Genomic DNA, 21,750 nt, shown 5'->3' with positions numbered 1-21,750 from the left:
TTTTTCCTTCTTTTCCTTTTCCCTTTTCACCTTCCTCTTTTTTTTTTTTGCTTTTGCTTCCTTTGTTTTTTTTTTCTTTTCCTTTTTTCTTCCTTTTTTCTTTTTTTTTTTTTGCCTTTTCTTTTCTTTTCTTTTCTTTTCTTTTCTTTTCTTTTCTTTTCTTTTCTTTTCTTTTCTTTTCTTTTCTTTTCTTTTCTTTTCTTTTCTTTTCTTTTCTTTTCCTTCCTTTTTTTTTTTTTTAATTTTATTTTTTTTCGGGAGGAGGGGAGTGATTTTCCTGTTTTCCTTTGTTCCTTTCTTTTTCCCTTTTTCCTTTTTTCCTTTTTCCTTTTTTCCTTTTTTTCCCCTTTCTCCTTTTTCCCTTCATTTTTTCCTTTTTTCCTTTCTCTTTCTTTTTCTCCTTCCCCCTTCCTTCCCCCCTTTCCCCTTTCCCCTTCCCATTCCCACCCCTCCCTCCTTTCACCCCTCCCTTCCCCGGGCCGGGAGCATCCCGGGGGGGGTCCCGCCCGCGCCCCGCCCGCCCCCCGCCCCGCCCCGGGGCCGAGCTCCGCGGGAGCCGCCGGGCGGCCGGAGCGGGGCTGGCGGCAGCGGGGTGAGTCCGGGGGGACCGGGGGGGGACAGCGGGGGGCAGCAGCGGGGGACCCGCAGTTCCCGTGCTGCGGGGCGGGGAGGGCTCGGGACACCGGGAGATGGAGGTGTGCGGTGCTCCGGGGGGCTGCGGGTAGGGTCAGGGCATCCTGTCCCGTCCCGTCCCATCCCATCCCATCCCCATGTTCCATCCCATCCCATCCCATCCTATCCCATCCCATCCCATCCCCATGTCCCATCCCATTCTGTCTTGTCCCGTCCCGTCCCGTCCCATCCCATCCCATCCCATCCCATCCCATCCCATCCCATCCCATCCCATCCCATCCCATCCCATCCCATCCCATCCCATCCCATCCCATCCCATCCCATCCCATCCCATCCCCATGTCCCATCCCATCCCATCCTCATCCCCATCCCCATGTTCCATCCCATCCCATCCCATCCCATCCCATCCCATCCCACCCCACCCCATCCCACCTGCACTGCCCGTGGGATAGCACCAGGACCACGCCGATGCTCTCAAAAACTTATTCAACTCAACGCTTTGGGGCAGTCCAGCCCCTACCTAATGCCAGCGGCAGCACAGCAAAGTCCAAGAGAGGCAGAAAGGAGCCCTAATTACACGCCCGTGCCTCGGTGTGTCCCGGTGGTGCTCCTCCTGTCCCATCCATGTGCGGCTGCAGGTGGAAGGGCACCCAGGAGCTGGATTTCTGCTTGCGGGCGCTGGGAGGGATTCAAAAACTCTTCTCATTTCTTGCGTCTCCGGAGAAGAGTGTTTTTCTGAGTAATGCTCAGTAGCCCCTATGAATCACCATCTGCATAACTTTATATGGGGGCTGCTATTCTCAGCATCTCCCTGGAACTATGCAAACTATTAACCTTCCTATCTGCCTGGGAGCTCAACGTGCAGACCTTTTTTTTTTTTTATTTTATTTTTTCCCAGGAAAGCCTGTTGAGGAGCGGGTCAAGGAGATGGGGCAGAGCAAAACGCAGCTTGGGAGGTGGGGACGTGGGCTTGGAAGGAGGCACTTGGCTGTTTTCGGAGGGGCAGCCCCTCCTGGGAGCCTGGGCAGGAGATGTGCAGCAGGAGACCCGATGTGCCGGGTGCTGCCTCCTGCCCCGGCGCACACCTCGCACCCACCCACGCTCCTCTGGCCTCTTCCTTTAGAATAAAAAACCTCATGTGTTATTCAAAGGGCTTTGGATGATGCCCGGGAGAGCCGTGCCAACCCCATGGGGTCCAGGAAAGGTTTTGGCAAGGGGACATTGGCGACGGCAGCACGGGGGAGCTGCCCCCGCGTGGGCGCTGCGGGAGCACGTGCCGGGTGGGCTGGGGGAGCTTTCGGCGCTGCTCCCCGCGCTGCTTGTGTCAGGAGAGAAGGCTTTGTTCTCCAGCTGTCACTCTGCCACCTTCCAGAGGCTCTCCCTCCGCCTTCTGCCTCCCCCTCGCTCCCAGATGTGCGCAGTGTGGGGGCCAGAAAATTCCCCGTAGCCGGGCGGGGAGCTGCAGCATCCCCCAAAGCTCCCCGCACCGACCCCAAGAGGGTGCTGACCGGGGCACTTCAGCACTTGGTGATGCTCCAGTCCAGGCTTCTGGCTCGCAGGGACCTTTAATTTCCATGCAGTTGGATCAGGAGCTTCACTGGGGTGGTTCTGGGGCTTTTTATTCTTATTTTTTTCCAAATGACGTTGGGTGGAAAATCTCCAGGAAAACGCAGAGCTCTCAAAGGCACCCACAGGTCAGGAGCGTCCTTGTGCCCCCTGCCCCGTGCAGTCCTCCTGTGACTTTCTGAGCTCCCCCTTTCTCCTCGGAGTCCTTCATTAGCGGTAGATCGGATCAGACGGGGTTTCTTTCACTACCAAGTAATTCGGCTTTCCGTGGAGTGAGCCCATCTGATAACGGGGGTCAGCCAGAGCTTCTTTTTCTCAGTGCTTTGTGGCCTCGGCCCCGCTGCCTGGCATAGCAGGAGCACCCACGTCAGCGGCAGGTCGTGCCCTCTGCGAGGGTTGAGCTCGTGCCCAGCAGATTCCTGGCTTTTAACGCAGACGGGGACTGGTTCCTGCTCCCAGCCGTGCCCCGTGCCGGGTGGCAGAGGGGAGCAGCTGCTGGGGGCTCCATGGGGTCGCTCCTCGGGGTCCCTCGCTCCTTGGATCCCAGGGGTGGCCCTTGGCCACCTTCCCTGAGGTCTCTGGGGCTGGGGGCTTCGGGCAGCGATGCTGGGCACCTCCTGGCACCACAGGGCTGGTTTGTGTCCAGCCTGAGATGAGAAAACACGCGCTGATAATTCTGGAGCGGTGACATCTGAAATTGATGTCCCTCCCCTAATCCTTCTCCTAAGCCTTGCTTTGATCCAAGACCCAGCTGGCGCTTTTCCGAGGCTGCGAGGAAGTCTGGAAAAAAAATACCCCAAAGACAAGAACTATGCACGTCCCCAGGGCTGCCCCCTGAGCTCCCCCGGCTGTGATTTTCATCTGCCGGGATGGGAGCGCCGGGTCATTCCTGCAAAACATTTTTATGGGCAAGGTTTTTAGGTCCAAGGGGGCGGCTGTCTTCCCTCTGCACGAGGGATCCCAACGGGAGATGGTGGAAAAACCCCTCCTGCTGGCGGGTGGCGAGCAGCTGAGGAGGACACCCCACCCTGCCTTGCCCCTCTCCAGCCCTTCCTTGTGTTTCAGGACGCGGCGTCTCATGCGCTGCCTCGCTCTTCTCCCCTCCCTGCCGCGCTGAAACCCGAAGGATGGCAGCCGCCTCGCTGCGCTACGGCGTCACCATCACCGGGGCCGTGCTGCTGGTGACGGGGACGCTGTGCTTCGCCTGGTGGAGCGACGGCGAGGTGGGCTCCTCAGCCGGCACCGGGGCTCGCCTCCTGCCTCCCCGCGAGGCTCAGGCGGTGCCCAGCTCCTCCAACGCGCTGCTGCGCTCCGTCAGCTTCTTCTGCTGCGGCATCGGCGGCATCCTCCTGCTCTTCGGGCTGCTCTGGTCCGTCAAGGCCAACGCCAGGGTGGTGTCCCGGCGCTACCAGTACCACTTCCCCCGGGACCTGCAGTACTTCACCGCCGAGCCCCTGGAGAAGTGGCACTGCAGGTGGGTGCCGCGGGTCCCCCCCCACGGCTCTGGGATGAATTGGGAAACAAAAAAGGCTGAAAGAAAGTGTAAAAATGTAAAGCTACAATTGTCCTGTCAGGGCAGGAGGCAGCAATCCTGCTTCTCGGGGGCTTTCAGTGCCCGTCTGACCCCAGGGGTGAGGTGGGAGCTGCTCTGGGTGCCTTGTTGGGCTTTGCACCACTTTGTTCCCAGTTTGATTCCTGTGCCGGTGGGGTGGCATCGCCCCGGCACCGCTGGCGCTGTGACAGCCAGAGCCAGCAGAAAATGCCACGGTGCATGCCCTGGCATCCTGCACGGGGAGAATCAGCCCCCTCCAAACTGCCAGTGCTGCGCAGGGCAAAGGTTTTGGGGAGGTTTTCCCTGTACACACGCCGTGTTTGCTCAGCTGGAAGCGGCAGCAGCGGGGCTGGTGCACGGAGGGCTCGGGAGGGCATGGGGTGGGGTGGGACCGCACTCAACTGGCAAGGTGCTGCCCGGCTCCATGCAGCCTCTGGGGTTTTTAGGGGTGGTTTGGGGCTGCAGGAGGGGTTAGGAAGGTGGTGGGGATGCTCTTCTGCCCGTGGGTGTGGAATGGGGGATGAAAGCCAGCGCCTCGCTGCCTCACAGCCAGCCTGACGTGTAGCTGTAGCCCCGGTGCCGGAGGTGGCAGCTTGCCTGGCTGCATCTCCTCTTCTTGGGTGAGAGCTCAGTGGGAACGGGGTGACGCTGCCTCATTGCAAGGTCTCACCGATGGTTCCTCCCACGTGGCTCCTTGTCCTCCTGCTGCCAGGCAGCACCTGGCACGGTCTCCGCTTGTCTCCAAGCACGCACAGCCCCATGCTCAGGGCTCGTCTGATGGGGCTGGAGGATGCTCCAGGTGACAGGGAGCTGGGACGCTCCAACCGGTGGGTGCAGGGCTGCTCCAGCTAACGGTGTGCACTGCCGGGTGTCTTCTCCTCCCCTCCCAGCTCCTGGGACTCCAGCGCCATCCCCACCTACGAAGAAGCCCTGAGCTGCAGACCTGCCCACGGCGCCCCGGCCCTGCTGCAGCCGGCGGCGAGGAAGGAGGAGCGGGCGGCGCCGCTGTACCACTACCTGCAGGAGGACGAGCGCTGGCAGGGCGGTGGCCGCCGCCGCAGCTCCTCCGACAGCGCCCTGTTCCGCCCCAGCCCCTCCTGGCTGGAGGCCCAGCACCCCGGGGAGCCGCGGGCGACGCCGCCGCCCAGCTACGAGAACATCAGCGGCCGCGGCGCCTGATGGAGCGCGGGGACGGACTCTGGGTGGAGGCGCGGGGGCTGTCCTGATCGCCGGGGGCTGCGGGTCCTGTTCGGGTAGCAGCATGCTGGGAAGGCTTTGTATTTTTAATAAACCCCCTGGGGAGCTCTTAGTTTGGCGTTGTGTGACACCAAAGGGTGGCGGTGGCTCCAAGGTGGTGCATGGCGCGGTGCCGTGCGTCACTCGGGCGCCCACCAGCACCGATCCGGGCCTTTCGAAGCAAGAGCTGTGCAATAAAAAGTGCAGCGAAGAATAAAGGGGCTGGCTGGGGAAAATGCAGCCAGCAGCCCTGCTGGGACCAAAGGCGGGCCAGGAGCTGAGGTCTGGGCTGTTTCAGGGAGACCAGGGGCAGCGGGAGGTGGAGAGTGCGGCGCCTGCTGCCTCCCCTCTGCTTCTTTCCCCTCCTCGTTTTCCTGTGCACGTCCCCATCAGCCGGCCACGTCCCCGTGGAGCGATGCTGCTGGGGGAGAAGCACACATCCCGTGCCCACGCTGCCCCTCAGCCTTCTCGGTGCCCTTCCACCCGTATCTCTGTCTCTTCCACCTCGCTTCATCCTGCTTAGAGATGCTCAGTGGCTCATGCGCGCGCTCAGGGCATCCGTGTGCATTTGCTCTTTCAGCCAGCACCCTATAAAAAATTAAAATAAAATAAAATAAAATAAAATAAAATAAAATAAAATAAAATAAAATAAAATAAAATAAAATAAAATAAAACAGACATCCAGGGCTGCCCTGCCCTCAACAAGCAGCTTTGCATCTGTGCCCAGCACCAATACGTGCACACACACACACACATATAACGCAGTACAGCCCTTTGGGGCTGAGGACACCCCACAGCTGAGCCCGCAGGGGCTGAGCCCGTTGAGCAGCCCCGTTATTTACCCTGGGCTGTGCAAGTGCCCGCGGTGGTTGAGCCAGGTCCCCGTCCCTGCCACGCTGTCCTCTCCCCGTGGCCGTGTGCCCCCAGGGAAGGTTATCCGGGCACGTGCCGGGCAGCTTCGCTGGAGTGTGACCGGCGGGCCGGTGTTTGCATTCATTACAAACCCATTAAAAACTGGCTGGCTCAGCCCTGGGCAGGACCAGCCCCATGTGCGGCGGCTCCTCAGCCCCTGGCAGCCTCTGGAGGAGGAAGAAATCGCTCCTCGCCCTGCCCCACAGCCCTGCTCAGCGCGGCCGGGGCGAGCCAGGGCTCCCCGGCCCCCTGCCCCGCTGCCACCCATGGCTGAGGAGAAGACGTTTCGCTACGGGTTCATCATGCTGGGCTTCTTCCTGGTGATGACGGGCATGTTCATCATGAGCGTGGAGAAGCCCCAGATCTACATCACCTTCTGCGCCGTGGGCGTGCTGCTCGTCGCCGTGGGCATCACCTGGAGCATGTGCCAGTGCTACCCACGGGTAGGGCGCGAGGGCCGGGGATGCTGTGGGGTGCTGCGATTTGTCACGGGGATGGGAGAAAAGCTCAGGGGGCTCCGGGTGCTTTGGGGGAGCTTTTCAGCAGCCCCAGCACTTGCAGTGAGGGGAATCGGGGTTTGGTAGCCTGGGAAAAGCCGGGTGTCCCCCCCCCGACCTGCGGAGTGTCCTTGGCAGAGGGCGCAGCCAGCATGGCAGGGCAGCCACGCGTCCCTCCCCGGGGACACAGAGCTGGCACAAAAGGCTTTTTTCCAAGCTTTTTTGCTGCTCTGGGAGGTGCAGAGCTGTTCTACATCAGGGGCTGGGGGGTTCCCAGGGCCCCCGTGGGGATCCCCGGCACCGGGGTGCCGCTGGCCCCATCCCCGCAGAGCCCCTGCGCCCCGTGCAGCCCCCGGGCTCTGCCTTTTTCCCCACCAGGTAACGTTTGTCCCCGTGCACCCCGAGGCTGAGTGGTTCCTGGCTGACAAACCCACGGTGCCGACAGAGAAGGACAGCCCGGGGAAGCTCTGGTACGTCCCGGCGTTGCTTTTGGTGAGGGTTTCCAGCTGGGCGCAGGGCTGCCCGCGTGCTGCTGGCAGCAAAGGCAGGGTCAGCACAGGGGTAAAACACAGGTTTTGGGGCACAAACCCAAAAATCCAGCAGGGGAAGGGGTGAAAGGGGGGCAGGACCCACATGTGAGGCCAGGCTGGACCTTCCCACAGCTGCTGGTGCAACGCTTCCAGCCGGATCCCTACGGGCATCCTGCCCCGAGGATGCTCTCGGCCGGTGTCGGCCACAGCACGGGGGGCAGCCCCATCGTGCCCTGGCTTTGTGGGGCCGGATCCTGCCCTAAAACCTCTCCTCCTTCACCCCCAGCCCGCAGGCTCCCTACAGCAGTGCCTACGAGAAGAGCCTGCCCTCCTACGAGCAGGTCCAGAGGCAGGCGTCAGCACAGCCCCGGCCCCGCAGCTGCTCCCAGCCGGCCGTGCAAGCGAAAGCAGAGGTGCACCGGGAGCTGGGGGGCGGCCAGGACCCCCCCCAGGAGCCACAACCCCATCCGGAGACCAGCAGCTGGTACGTGGCGGCGGTGGGGGGCTTGGGTTGGGTGCGGGGTGCCCACACGCACCAGTAAAACCAGTGCATGGGGGTGCAGACGTGCTGGGAGGGGGAGCTCAGTGCCAAATTATTCACCATGGTGAAATCAGGAGGAAACAGGGCTGGCTGAGTGATGCTGAGACCAACCCCGCGGGGCCAGCTTGGGGTGGGGGAACCCAAAAATTGGTGTAACCACTGCTGGCAGCCTGCTTTGTCCCCGCAGCCCTCCCCGGACACCCCCAGGGACCGCACCGCTGGCGTCCCTCCTGGAGGACCTGGACACGGCGTCGCTGGAGAGCTCCGTGCCCGGCAGCCCCATGCCACGGGGCCGGACCCCTGGCTCCCCAAAAAAAGCCACGGGGCAGGAGGACGACCTCTACTACGGGCTGAGGGAAGGGCTGGACGCTCTGCCTGAGGACAGCGATCGCCTTTTTGAGCCCGAGAACTGATGTCCTGGGGGGGGGGGCGGATGCTTGGCACAGAGGTGTCGCGTGGAGGGGACGCAGCGCCGAGGAGAGGGGCTGGGGCTGACCCCAAAAATGCAGTGCTGGTGGTGTGGAGGAGCCCCAGCACCCACCCAGCTGCTTTGGGGGGGCTGCGGGGTGGGCATGGGGAGGTGTGAATGGCAGCCTGGGCAGGATCCGGGCTGAGGAGTGTGTTTGGGAAGGGGAGAGGAACCTGGCTTTGCCGCTTGAAGCAGGCGCAGCGGGTAGGTGGGCAGCGGCAGAGCCTTTTCCCCACTTATCAAACCCTCCTCCCCAAATTAAAGCCAGATTCTGAGACTCTGACAGCCGGCAGCACTCCCGTTTGTACCCTAATAATTCTCTCCTGGCTGTGTGGGAGCTGGAGGGGGGCAATGGGGCGTCCCCGACCCTCCTGCACGGGGCCAGCAGGACCCCAGACCCCACCCCGGTGTGCCGCTGCCCTTTGCCACTCTGACGCCAGGCAGCAGCAAGGTGAAAAAGGGCAGGATCGTGTCTGGGGTGGGAGCGGAGAGGCTGCTGTTTGCTAAATATTGCCGGCAGGAGCACGAGCGGCCGGCCACGAGGACATGTTCATTGCCCGGGTGTTTATACATGCCCCGCTCCTGCCCATCCCTCCCGGCTCTGTGGGGTGGCTCGGCTTCAGTTTAGGGCTTTTCCCCACCTCGTGTCTCAGGGCTCGCCCCTGGAAAACTTCACCTTTAAAGCCCCTGCCCCAAAAGTGTGGGGGGATCTGGGTCCCTGCACCCACCAACAAACCCCATGGGCGCTGTGGTTAAACATTGCGAGGCACAGGGACATTCCTGCATGGCATTATGCTCCTGCACGGAGCGTGGTGGGGACGTGGGGAGGGGACAGAGGGGATGGGGACACCCCGGCTGGGTGGCAGCACTGCTCATTGGGGTCTGCTCCCGTGGCCACATGGCACATGCCTCAGTTTCCCCGTACGCATCCCCTGCCTGCACCACATGCAGTTAACCCTGTCCGTCACAGCACAGAGACCTTTTCTCCATTACACAAACCTTTTTTTACCCCCTGGTGCTGCAGCTGTGCACCTCGTGGCAGGCTCAGCCCCGCAGCACCAGTGGTGTAGTGGTATCATGCAAGATTCCCATTCTTGCGACCCGGGTTCGATTCCCGGCTGGTGCACGGCGTTCCTACAGCTCCTCACCGCCTGTCCCAGGAGAGCAGGGCTCTGGGGTTCATTTTACACCCTTCTGAGAACCAAAATCGGACCCTGCAACTTTCTTTTTTGGCTGTTTCTAAGTGATCTTTTTTTAAACAAAACCCCATCTCTCAGAAACCGATGATGCAGGGGGCGGGGAAGGGCTGTGCCCAAGGACACACGCACATTAATACTGCCCACACACGCACATACATTACACATCTTACGCACACATATCCATATTACACTCACAAACAAATAAATATATATATTTATGTGCATGCTGCTGTGACGGCTCTGTAAAAAAAACGCCTAGACAGGATTAGCAGCTTTCTCAGAAATCCACCTCCGACCTCCGCCGGCGAGAGAGAGGCACAGAAAAGCTCCCGGCCCCTTCCCCGCGCAGCCCTCCGGCCTCAGCGCTCGGCTCGCTGCAGCGGGGGGATGTGGAGGGGGGGGATTTCTCTGCTAAAAAGGGCTGAGCCTGATGGATTTACCGGCTCAGCGCCGCCGTGTCGCTGCCCTCCGCGGGCTGTGGCCCCGTTACTGGTTAACTCACCCCGGTGGCCCGATGGGGCTGGCGGTGGCGTGATCCTCCCCGCGCCCGCCCCGTCGCACCGGCAGCGACCCCGCACCCAACGGTGCTGAGGGGGCTCCGGGCTGCCCAGTGCTGAGGTTCCTGGCTGGGTCAGAGCCCTTGGGGACATCAGGGACATCGGGGACATCGGGGCCATGGTGCTGGTGCCACCGCTGGTGCTGCTGCTGCTGGCGGCGGCGGTGAAGGTGGCGGCGGTGGAGGAGCTGGCGGAGGAGCTGGTGCTGGCCCTCGGGGCTGATGATGAGGTGGTGGCGGCCGTCGGGGCTGCCCCAGGGCACGCCGCCTTCCATCGTGCCACCAAGGTGAGGAGCGGGGTGGTCGGGGTGGTGGTTGTGTGTGTGTCCCCTGTCTCCTTCACCCTCCTGATGCTGAGCGCTCGCGTCCCCGCAGGCGTCGTGGCGGCTGCCCGGGCGCTACGTGGTGGTGCTGCGGGAGGGCAGTGGCGAGGCCGAGGTGCGGGGCACGGCGCGGAGGCTGCAGGTGTGGGCGGCCCGGCACGGCTACCTGACCGAGCTGCTGCACGTCTTCCACCTCCTGCCCGCCTTCCTGGTGAAGATGAGCAGCGACGTCCTGGACATGGTACGCTGGGACACCCATCTGCTGGGTGCTGGGTGCTGGGGTGAGGGGCACCCAGCTCCGTCCCCAGCCCTGGAGGGTTTCTGAAAGGACCTGCGGGCTGTTGCCACCTTTGTGAAGCCTTCGAGGCATGAGCCGGGTGGTGAGGGAGGTGCTGTGCCCCCCCGCAGGCCCTGAAGCTGCCGCACGTGGAGTACGTGGAGGAGGACGCCTACGTCTTTGCGCAGAGCATCCCCTGGAACCTGGGCAGGATCGTGCCGCCGCAGCCCAGCTCGGGTGCCTACAGCCCTCCCAGTAAGTGTTGGGGAGCCGGGCAGGACCTCGGGGCTCTGGGGAAGGATGCTGAGCTGTCTGCTCCCGTCCCAATTTCGGGAGCATCCCAGAAGGCCCGGGCTGACTGTGGTGGTTGTTGCCTTTTCCCCTGACCCCGTTCCTGGCAGATAAAGGCGACCAGGTGGAGATTTACCTGCTGGACACCAGCGTGCAGAGCACCCACCGGGAGATTGAGGGCAGGGTGCTTGTGACCGACTTCGAGAACGTCCCCGAGGAGGATGGCACCCGCTTCCATAGGCAGGTGAGCCCGCGGGGGCTGGTGCTGGAGCCTTTCATTGCCATGGGGACAAAGCAAAGCACAAGGGGAGGGTGCTGGGGTGTTATAAACCCGCTGTGATGCTATGGATTGCCTGCGCCAGGCCAGCAAATGTGACAGCCACGGGACCCACATGGCTGGGGTGCTGAGCGGGCGCGACGCCGGCGTGGCCACGGGCGCCAACATCCACAGCCTGCGCGTGCTGAACTGCCAGGGGAAGGGCACCGTCAGCGGCACCCTCATCGGTGAGTGCCCCAGCCGGGACAGGGGAGCACTCCCTGAGGGCCTGTCCTGCCATCATCCCGTCCTTCATCCCGTCCCCCAGGCCTGGAGTTCATCAAGACGACGCTGGAGGCTCAGCCCTACGCGCCGCCGGTGGTGCTGCTGCCCTTCGCCGGGGCCTACAGCCGCGCGCTGAATGCTGGCTGCCGCCGGCTGGTGCAGATGGGGGTGGTGATGGTCGCGGCCGCCGGTAACTACAAGGACGATGCCTGCCTGTACTCGCCAGCATCCGAGCCAGAGGTAGGGGCTGGGTGGGTTCCCCGAGGCATGGGGACACGTGGGGATGTGCTGCCAGCCTTCATCCCCCTCTGCCACCACCCCAATCCACAGGTCATCGCGGTCGGGGCGACCAACAGCGAGGACCAGCCCGCCTCCATCGGCACCCTGGGCACCAATTTCGGGCGCTGCGTGGACCTGTTCGCCCCGGGGGACGACATCATCGGCGCCTCCAGCGACTGCAGCACGTGCTTCACGGCGCAGAGCGGCACGTCGCAGGCGGCCGCGCACGTGGCAGGCGAGTGGGGAGCTGAGGGCCTGGGATGTGTGGGGTGGGGGCATTTTTTTGCTATTTTGGGCATGTTTGGCTCATTTGGGACCTGCAAGGACTTCCAATGCCCTGTGCGTGCAGATGATGGGCTTCAGCGAGTTCTTCTCGCATGGCACCTCCCGTGGTCCTGTTGTCCCCTCTCTGGGTCCCAGCTGGGCGCCCATCAGGGGTGGGCATCCGTGGGGGCCCCAGCCCTGGCCCCTGTTGTTCAGCAGCGCCGTGCTGATGCCCACGCAACCCTCCAGGCATCGCAGCCATGCTGCTCAGCGCCGAGCCCGGCCTGAGCCTCGCCGAGCTCCGGCAGCGCCTCCTGCACTTCGCCACCAAGAACGCCATCAACCCAGCCTGGTTCCCTGAGGAGCAGCGGCTCCAGACACCCAACAGCGTGGCGGGGCTGCCCAACCGGCTGGGTGCAGGTAAAGACCCCAAGGTGTCCCTAAAGCTCTGCCATGAGGCTCCAGGTGCCACTAAGGGCTGACGGTGCCTGCCCCGTTGCAGATGAGCAGCTGTACTGCCGCTCGGTGTGGTCGGCACGCTCAGGGCTCACCTGGCACGCCACGGCCGTGGCTCGCTGCGCCGGGGATGAGGAGATGCTCAGCTGCTCCAGCTTCTCCCGCAGCGGCCGGCGGCTCGGCGAGCACATGGAGGTGAGGCGAGGTGCCTGGCACCCCAAAAACGCTGCCCGTGGGGTGCCCCCCTGGTGATGCTATGCGCTCTCCCGGCCGCAGGACAAGGAGGGGAGGAAGCAGTGCGTGGCCCACAACGCTTTTTGGGGCCAAGGCGTCTATGCCATCGCCAGGTGCTGCACATGGCCCAAGGCTGAGTGCCGGATCAACGCCAGCTCGCAGGCGGCCGAGGGGGCTGGCTGCTCCCCGCAGGACCACGTGCTGACTGGTAAGGCCCAAAAACACAGCTCACAGACCCTTGGGGCTGCGGGCATGGGGCTCAGCAGGGACATCCCCTCTGATGTCCCCTCTGCCATTTAACAGGCTGCAGCTTCCACTCCCCCTCTGCCACCTTGGGTGATGGCGGCAGACCCATGTCAGGGCCAGGGACTGGGCCTGGCCACTGTGCCGGGGGAACAGGAGTGATGGCACACGCGTCCTGCTGCCCTGCTGCCACGCTGGAGTGCCGGGTGAAGGAGCACGCACCCCAGGGCTCTGCCGAGAAGGTAGGGAGGGCGTCACACTGGCCCCGGGGACCATCGGGGACAGGCAGACGGCCCCCCTTTGGTGACCCGTGGAGGGTGACATCCTTCCCTGCCTAGGTGACGGTGTCCTGTGACGACGGCTGGACGCTGACAGGCTGCAGTGCCTACTCCCAGGGCCCCGGCACCTTGGGGTCCTACGCCGTGGACGACAGCTGCGTGGCAGTGAGCGCCGCTGGCAGCCGTGCGGCCGCGGCCGTCGCCATTTGCTGCCGGAGCCGGCAGTAGGGACAGGCCGAGCCCACACCGGGGCGGCCGTGCCATGCTGCGACGTGTAGCCACGTGCAGGTGCCAGCCTGCCACTGGTTTGGTGACAGGATGAGCTCCTGCTTGTGCAGGGCATGGAGGAAGGCGGCACCACAGGAGCACAACCGTGTGGTGGTTGGGGCCTGGCCGAGCCCCCCGGTACGAGCCACAGGGCAGCTCTCCAAGCAGCCACCACACATCCAAAGCCCTGCTGCCCTTTCCCTACCACATTTCTACCACATTCCTATACCTATACCGACTGTATAAGCTGTCCTGAGGCTGTTTGTGTTGTCACAAAGCATATGAGAAAATCCCCACCTTTATATATATATATATATAAAAAAGTGAGGAGTGCTCCTTTCTCTCCTGGCTGGTTGCTCCTTAGGTTTCATCTAACGCAGCTTCACACCCGGTGAATCATCATCCAGCCATTCAGGGTGGTTTTAAAACTGTGTACTCAGGTATTTGGGAGACCTCTTTACTTTTTAGCCAAGTGTAAGAGTTCTAGTTTTAAAAGTCTGTTTAATTAGATTTTAATCTGCATTGCTACAGAATCAGCTACTGCTTTGTTAGTGTGGCTTTTAGTTGATGTTGGAATCAGACTTGATGACCTGCTGGTGCTACGTGTTGCTTTAATGGTTTCCCTTCCAGGGCTTCCCAAGTCATACAGAACTGGCTGTATTTTTTATTTTTTTTTAAAAAAAGAAAAATGAAAGAAGAAAATCCTTCACAGTACTTCAGTTTTTACCTTTGTATCTTGTATATTTATTCAGAGTGTTATAAATAAACATTTATAAAATATCTTTTAACAATAAAGCTCAGAGATCGGTGCTTGGTAGATACAGTCTGTGCTCTGCCTTCACGTACATTCCCCTGGGGCAGTGGGACGTGGGCTGCCCCAGCTGCCCACCAGGACAGGGGAGCTGGCACCCGTCCTGAGGGACATGGGTGCCTGGAGACCTGCACTGCTCCCCCAAAAGAGCCCTGCTTCGTTAGTGAGACAGCACCTGGGGCTTGATCATCCTCTAAAGGATGGCAAGCAACCTCTGAGGCCAGCACAGATGGCACGGGCACCCTCGCCTTGCCCCCGGCTAGCCCGAGCTGCAGCGCCCAGGGGCTGGTTGGTGCTGTCCTGTGCAGATGCAGGAACTGCACAAGTTTGTTTTCAAAACAGTGGCGGGACAAGAGGCTCCAGTTATGGAAACAACTTCGGGGAACGTGCCCTTGAGCTTTCTGCTGCTGGTATAAACACCGGGCTTCCCTGGGTGAGGCTCGGAGCCCCGGTGGGAAGGTGAAGGGTAGGTGCTCAGAAAGGGGCAGCAGTGGCAGAGGTGCCAGGAGCCACCAAAGCAGCATTGTGCTTGGGGTGATTAGCAGCCTCCTGTTACCCCAATACCTAATTTGTGTGGTGTTACCTGAGGAAAAATGAAAAACCAGAGCTGGTGAGCACAAGCAGCAGGTTAACCTGTCAAGTTTTGGGTGTGTTTTCCCCCATTACGAGGCCTCTCACAGAGAGGAGCCATTACTCCAGCTTTAATGGGCCATGGAAGGCAGAGGCCGAGCGAGAAGCAGCGCTCTGAAAGGCTTAAACACCTTCTAACTCCTTACCTAAAGATGGTGAAAGCCCAGCCCTCACGTAAACATGCAATTACATAACACTTGTACAGAATTACAACCTGCAATTTTATCAGCTGTAACCTCGCTTTCAGGCAGGGGGACAAGAGGGCTGTTAGCCTCAGAGGAGCTGTCAGAGCCAGCACTGCTCAATCAGAGGTATGAGGTGCTTCAAAACACGCACCAGCTCCTTCGCTGCCGCTGGTTTCCCCAGGAGGGCAGGTCCTGCTCCCCGCAGGGGGTGAGGATGCTCACACAGCTGTGCGCCAGATGCAGCTTTCACGGCTCAGGTCAAGTCTGCTCACATAAAGCCAGCGAAGGGAAGCAGTATCGAACAAGATTAGCTCTCGCTTAGGAGCCCGTGTGTGGGTAAGCAGAAAGATTGTTCTTATTTGTTCTGGAGATCAAGCTTTAAAAAAGCAAAGTAAAGCTGAAGGATGCTGAGCTCCTGCGGAGGGATAACCAGGCAGCCTTTCCACTTCACTGCTCACACGAGGCCAGAAAACACTTTTATGGAGGGGGAAGCAATGAACCACAAAGGAAGGTGCTAGGAAAGGGCGCTTCAGAGCACGGATGCACCTCACTGCAGTTACCAGCAGCCACGACTTACCCCCAGAATTTGTGCTGCTTGCTGCCCTGATGCTCTCCTAGGGACAGCTGTGGGCAGTCCCATCAGCAGCAGCACATGTTGTTTCCAAGCCCCAGCCCCTGCTCCCAGGACAGGCACTGCCAGGGGAGGTTTTGCTTCCACTACAAGCCCTTGTGCTCAGACTGGAGGACAAAGGCAGCTGGCAGGAGGGCAGGGCTGGGGCTGCAGGCTCTAGTTCTGCACACAAAGGGAAGGAGAAAGGTGACCAGGGGATAGCAGCACAGCAGCTCTGCCAACAGACAAGGCTACTGTGAGCCCAGATCTCCCGCTAATCTTGCTATCTGACACACAAAAGACACAAAAGCCGGTCTAATCCCTGACTGCAAGCACAGCCAGGGTAAGTCTTTCTGCTAAGAAGGTCAGAAGAAATCACACACAGTGCAAATCTGACAGCGCATCAGAACATGCCATAGCATAAAGCCATGCATCAGTACAGCTCTGGAGACCACGCAGCTGCTTTGCTTACCGGTTTGGCACCTGCCCAGAGGAAAGCAGGGTAACCCCTCAGAGCTCCTTATCTGGAGGAGCAGCTTAAGAAGTTGGGAGATAAGAGGATCAACAAGACAATGCTGTAGTGTACGTGCAGTCTAAAGATTACACTAGTTTTCTGTGAAAGGAATAACTTTATTCCATTGACCAGGAATCCCAAGACTGTTCATCAAGACTGCCTAATTTTTCCAGTGCCAAATGTCTATGTATTAATCAGACAGTATCTCCCCCGACTGCTCACAGGCAGGCTGCGGCTGCTCCTCACTGAACATTGTGTAAGCTGTATAAAAACATTTTCATCCAAAAAGATTGGCAGTAAAAATTACAACATAGAAATGCATCACAATTTACACAAAAACTAGTTTTGTTGAACTCTATTTTCCAAAAAATAATCTTCAGCAGGTTCAAATGACAGCAGCTGGAAACCAAAATAATTGACCAAGTATCATCTTATTGCAAATTATAACCATTGACTTTGTACAAGCATGAGCAGAACCATGAAAAAGTTTGTATTGGTTTCAAGTATACAGTGGTGATGAGCCATCCTGATGGTGTTGTTCTCCTAGCAATGCTTCTCTGGGCCTGCAGTAATCGAGGATGTTGTTTCCATAGGAAATAACAGGAACCTGAAGTGACAAGTGGTGCCAACCCATAGGAACGGTACCAGCTTCTTCCATCACCATCACCGCTGTGTACTGACTACTCGTGGTGTTTCATGACCCATTACAAAGTGTTAGGGGGTGGGGGAAGGAAGAAGGGGTATCTGTAAGAAATGACTCATTCAAAATTAATTTAAAACATCACATTTAAAATGTCCCAGCACATTATCAGAAACATTTATAAAATGCTAACTCTGCCATGTGTCTATGAAGACATTGTTTGGAAAAGAAAGTGAGAGGTTCACTACAATGCCACCCTTGCTTCTTCGCAATTTATGACAACAGTTCTCTTAACCCGCAATAAGTTATAAAGCTGTACAGCTGAAATCATATCGGATGTTTACTTCCAACAGTGAAATGACTGGTTAATTTCAATATTAGTGCACAACAGTGAAAAGCTGGCTGCTGCCTCTTGGTTCAGCAGCAGCATGTAGAAAGAAAAAAAAGGCACTTTTTGGCTGGTTGTGCCTTTAACTTGGCAAATTTGTCTATTCTGGAGGTACCCAGGCACTCCTTAAGATGCCCCCCATTTCTGTGCATGTTTGTTTAGATAATTTTTTAAAGTAAGGCAGAATCTATAAATAAAGGCAAAAAGCAGTGCAGAAAATGTGACAAACGTAAAATGTACAAAATATGAAGTTAGTTGGCACAAAAGAAGCTAGCATCCAGAACCAGAAGTCACTGAACTAAATTTGACGTGGAAAACAAAGCTGTGCTCAAGTTATCCCAACTGGTTTCCAGTTGTTTAAGAGCAAATCAAAAGAGCCGTGATATTTTAAATGTTGCCTGGTCAAGTGAAGATACAAACAAAGCCAAATCATTCTTTCCCCATGTTAAAATTGCTATAAAATCTGCACAACAGTGTCCCCACCTCACGCAAGGAATTATTCATCATATACAACCAATACCAACTTTCTCAGTAATTTCAAAGCATAAGCAAGTGATTGCAGATCACATGATTGAGACTACATTTGATTCAATATGTCTCCAAAAGGTAAAAAATTTAATGAGTAAAACTGCAACAGAATTCCATTTTAAAGTGCTTTTCTTTTAAACTACTCATTAACTTTTTTTTTTTTTGTTAAATCCACCAACATCCTTTAACTTGCATACCTAGAGAACAAAGCTTTTCTTTTATTGCCCTTCCCAGTTGTCTGTGGTTTTAGGAAGGATACCAAAGAGACAACCCATTCCAGAGCTCATTGATCAAACCTTTCTGTAAGGAGTCACTCTCCTCACAGAGCGATCTTACTGATCCTTCTAATAAAGAGCTTTATAAATGAGCAAGGAGACATATTAAATACAGAAGTCCTTATGTAAACCGATTCTTTAACTAATATTTTACAATGAAATGTAAGTCATCACACATCTTTACAGAAATTTGAATATTCCTATTCAATATTATCAGAAAGATTAAAAATTTGCCCTCCATACATAAGGGCAGTCTGGTTTTTCTCTGTATAAAAACCAAAAGAATTTTTTTTTTTTGCAGCATCACAGAAAAGCAACAGTTTTACATTCACTCATTTAATGTTCACATAAAAATTCAACCACTAGCGTTTGTGTATTTGATAAAATCTTCTTGACAAACTGTTTTCGGTGTCTGGACTGTCATAAGCTACTGCAGGTGAAGATGCAGTTTTCTAGAGCGTTTATCAATCTGAAGCCTTCGTGGCTAAAAATGCTTTTAGCTTTCAGGGAAACAGCCTCCTCCTCCAGCGTTGCCACCGATCCTGTAAAGCCATTTCTCTTCCAGACTTTTCTAATGGCTTAAGCAATGGGACTCCAGTTTCAATAGGTACCAGGCATTAAATGTTTGAGTTGATCTGCTCTCGCGTTCATTGGTATCCTTTACGGGTCAACATCATCAAGGTCACTTTTAGACTCACCAATCATCATAGGAGACTCCGAGCCCTTCCAATACACACAAGGGGTGGGGGAGAAAGATACGGTACGTTATTTTTTGTAAGGCACACAATTATTGCGTCTACATTCAGTGATGGTCCTGACCCAAACCCCAGGAACAAGTTGTCTGACAGAAAGCACCAGTTAAACATGCCCTTATTTTATAGTTACCTGCTGTAGATGTCTGTCTCCATTCTCATTAGCTGGACTACTTTCTGACCCGTTACTGCTTCCAGACTGATCTTTCTCATTCAGCAAGGCTGTGGCATAGGCCAGCGTGTCCTGATTTGGAAACAGTTCAGGATTCAGTGTCAGAAACCCTGCTGATACCTTCATTTCACAATCACTTCTTTGTTTTAGAAGTTGATTCTAAAACAATATAGCTGCTGTAGCGAGATAGCTGATTCACCACAGGTAATTGTATGGTATTGACTAATAGCCTTTAAAGGTTAGTTTTTACAGACAAAAACACGGGATCCAGGCTTGTCAGGGAAGAATGGCCTTAAGTGCACTGAAATATAGTAAAGTTCCCACAAAGCCACTAACTGAAAAATGAGACAAGAAAAAAAGACACAAGTTTAACACCATCTCCCAGGACTGACACACGTACCTGTGCTGAAATAGTGCGCTGGAAGGTTTTTGCAGTTGATGTTTCATTGGATACGTTACTCTGTGGAGCCCAGTAATGTTCAGACATCTGTATAAAAAGCCAAGAAAGCCACAAAAACACAGTATGAGTTCCTTGGACATTTATTAAGGGATGTATTGGCCAGCCTACGTTAAGTTTAGAGGGAAGAACCAAAAAATAAGTATGTGGGAAGAAAAAGCTGTGTGTCAACAGCTGTGTTTTGTGTAAAGCTGTGGTAATTCCTAAGAAATTCACCTTGCAAGGTGTGTTTCCTTGCACCAACACATAAGCAAAAAGAAGTGAAACCTAACATCAATACACTGACACAAAGTTTTCCCACATGCAAAAGAAAGGTAATCATCATGACCATTCACATTTGGTTATATTTACTGAAACACTTGATGGCTTGAAGTTCTTGAATGCACCAGATTTAACCTCATTCAAACCATCCTTGTTAAAAATAAAGTAGCTTGTATTTTTGTCTTAAGCCTCATCTCAAGGAGCAGTAGAAAAATGGAGGTTTCATAATTCTCATTGTGAGTAAGGTGTCAGTTTTTCTGTGAAGTTACAGACAAACTACCTTTTTCTGTAGCCACTGCACAGCCCAGCTCCAGTGGTGGGAATTCTCCTTGAAATAATCTTTTGCAGTAGGGCACCTAGGACATGGAAATTATATTTGTTATTACTGGACAAGGTATTCTGGCAAAGTTAAAAGGAAGAATAATCTAAAAGCTTCTTTCTTTATGCTGCTGTCTTCTGCATGCACTGTTATCATTGCAAAGGCTGACAAGCTAAATAGCTCTGTTATTAACCAGACTAGCAAGAACAATAATGTTTAGTAAAGTTTACTCAAAGTAGTCTACTATACAGATACACTTATTGCAGAACTATGCTTTAGCAGGACATGTGCCAAGTTCCAACCAAACAGAATTCAACAGTCACAGTATTTCAAGAAAGCTGGGACAGGTTTTTTTTTTTTTATTAGTCTTGGTCTTAGTACTAGGCATCGACTCCATGGAATGCAGCTGACCACTGCCTTTAAAAACAGATTTCTTATATAAAACCAATAATTGCTATTTCAGATACTACTTGGTACAGATTTCACTTCAGACTGAGGCACGCAATATCAAGACCTTTGAGCACCACTCACAGTAACAAAAACTAAAGCTGATCAAAAGTAGAAAAAGCAGCCTAAATAGTCACAGAGTAGTCTAAGGTAGGGATAGAAGGTAAACTATGAGACTCTTATTACTCACTTCTGAGCCAAAGTAACGAGGAACTTGACACACTGATAACACCGACTGCTGTCCACATGGTTGCTGTGGTGCATCAAGGCTGCAAAGAGAAACAAGTGGGTTAAAAAAAAAAAAAAAGAAAAAAGAAAAATCAGATTTCTGTGCCAACCACGCTGAAAACAATGAAGATGAAGCTAATGTTTTAGATGTAGCTTAGGTGGGGAAAGTTATTTCTACAGATGTTAGCATGAGTATGTGTTAAACACACTACTGTATTGCTGGCAGTTTTGACTATTTCTGGAACTCTATTGGATTAAAAATAGATCAAAGTGAAAACGCAGTAATTCTTTCAAACATGGTACCTGAATTTTAAATAGCCCTGTCCTAATGCAGTTTTCCTCCCCTATAATCCTGTCTGTGTTAGATAATTGCTATGGTTACATGTATCTGAAGTTGAAAAAAACAAAAAACAAACCATTCAAAACCACTATAAACAGACTAGACCACCAGCTTTCTCCTGGATCAGAACTTGCTACGCTAGAAGAATGTGTGTGTGAATGCTTCTTCACACAAACAAGCGTAGCAAGATTCAGTCATGAGACTTTTCTATGGGAGATCCAGGCAAAACAACAGAGTTCCTAGTCAGGAATTTTTCTATACAATGAATTCTGATGTAACAAAATTCTTTGGCTGAGAAGCAGATTTCCATGGAGCTGCCACAAGCAGATTTCCCACTCAGAAGTTGCTCTGTCCATATCACTCCACATCAAAGCATACTGCAGTGAAACCTCTAAAGGCGGCAAACAATTGCTAGGGAACTGCAAATTGCTGTGTTTTACTCTCAAACACAGCAGATAATTAACATCACCGTACTGGCATACTGCAAATTAAGCACTAACACCCTTGAGGGCCACAGAAAACTATTTGCTGGTTTCTTTCCTTGGAGTAAGACGAGTCAATGTGACTGATAGGTCACGGGCCGTGTGCAGTGAAACTGGAAGCTGTTCAGTGCTGTTGCTAGGAGACTCCAAGGTAAAACTACAACATTCACTCCCAAAACTCACAGCAGTTCTTGTAAAATATGTATGATTTAATACCAAAACACAATAAGCCTTCAACATAAAAATCTAATTGAATAATTGCATCTCTTCTCTGTAGAGAAAGAACAAAAGGTCACATATTGCCCAAGTTACAGAATAGGACTGCTTCAAGTGGGACCACTTAGAAAAAAGATAACCAATTAATCCCTGACTCTACTGCATGTTACCTTCTGTTCTATCAGTCATACATGGAAATTAGTAAACAGAAGAACACTGAAGCGTAAGAGAAAAAAAAAGAGCTAGGTATTGTCTCTCACTAAACCAGAATCCAAAATAAATTCAGGTAAAAGCCACAGTCTGAAGCAGCTCCTCATCCAGACAGCTATGGAAGAGATACCCAAGCTACAC

At 54.9% G+C, this 21,750-nt stretch overlaps 4 protein-coding genes across 4 annotated transcripts in view; 3 read left to right on the top strand and 1 right to left on the bottom strand.

Moving 5' to 3' along the window:
- Positions 1-3,302: 3,302 nt before the first annotated feature.
- TMEM61 (transmembrane protein 61) lies at positions 3,303-4,930 on the top strand (the record flags this gene model as incomplete). The annotated part of the gene is made up of 2 exons (XM_084291151.1): positions 3,303-3,673; positions 4,642-4,930. The coding sequence occupies exons 1-2, from the start codon at positions 3,327-3,329 to the stop codon at positions 4,928-4,930; spliced, it is 636 nt and encodes a 211-aa protein (XP_084147277.1). The 5' UTR covers positions 3,303-3,326.
- A 1,235-nt stretch (positions 4,931-6,165) lies between these two features.
- Positions 6,166-7,880, top strand: BSND (barttin CLCNK type accessory subunit beta; the record flags this gene model as incomplete). Its single annotated transcript, XM_084291423.1, has 4 exons — positions 6,166-6,342; positions 6,775-6,866; positions 7,213-7,410; positions 7,655-7,880. 4 exons carry the CDS (start codon positions 6,166-6,168, stop codon positions 7,878-7,880), a joined length of 693 nt encoding a protein of 230 aa, XP_084147549.1.
- Positions 7,881-9,810: 1,930 nt separating this feature from the next.
- Positions 9,811-13,105, top strand: PCSK9 (proprotein convertase subtilisin/kexin type 9; the record flags this gene model as incomplete). Its single annotated transcript, XM_084291150.1, has 12 exons — positions 9,811-9,978; positions 10,067-10,255; positions 10,423-10,546; positions 10,693-10,826; positions 10,945-11,086; positions 11,167-11,363; positions 11,454-11,637; positions 11,916-12,086; positions 12,169-12,317; positions 12,399-12,564; positions 12,660-12,841; positions 12,938-13,105. 12 exons carry the CDS (start codon positions 9,811-9,813, stop codon positions 13,103-13,105), a joined length of 1,974 nt encoding a protein of 657 aa, XP_084147276.1.
- A 2,884-nt stretch (positions 13,106-15,989) lies between these two features.
- Positions 15,990-21,750, bottom strand: part of USP24 (ubiquitin specific peptidase 24) — a 60,232-nt gene continuing 54,471 nt past the window's right edge. Inside the window, exons 63-67 of the mRNA XM_084291212.1 lie at positions 20,324-20,402; positions 19,648-19,723; positions 19,050-19,136; positions 18,611-18,721; positions 15,990-18,448 (exon numbers count right to left, since the gene is read on the bottom strand). Coding sequence (XP_084147338.1) covers positions 18,386-18,448; positions 18,611-18,721; positions 19,050-19,136; positions 19,648-19,723; positions 20,324-20,402 — 416 coding nt within the window. The 3' untranslated portion in view covers positions 15,990-18,385. The remainder of the gene's footprint in view (positions 18,449-18,610; positions 18,722-19,049; positions 19,137-19,647; positions 19,724-20,323; positions 20,403-21,750) is intronic.

Source organism: Netta rufina (genome assembly GCF_964035555.1).
Source record: "Netta rufina genome assembly, chromosome: 8".
Classification (NCBI taxonomy): domain Eukaryota; kingdom Metazoa; phylum Chordata; class Aves; order Anseriformes; family Anatidae; genus Netta; species Netta rufina.
This window is presented reverse-complemented; position numbering and strand designations above follow the sequence as displayed.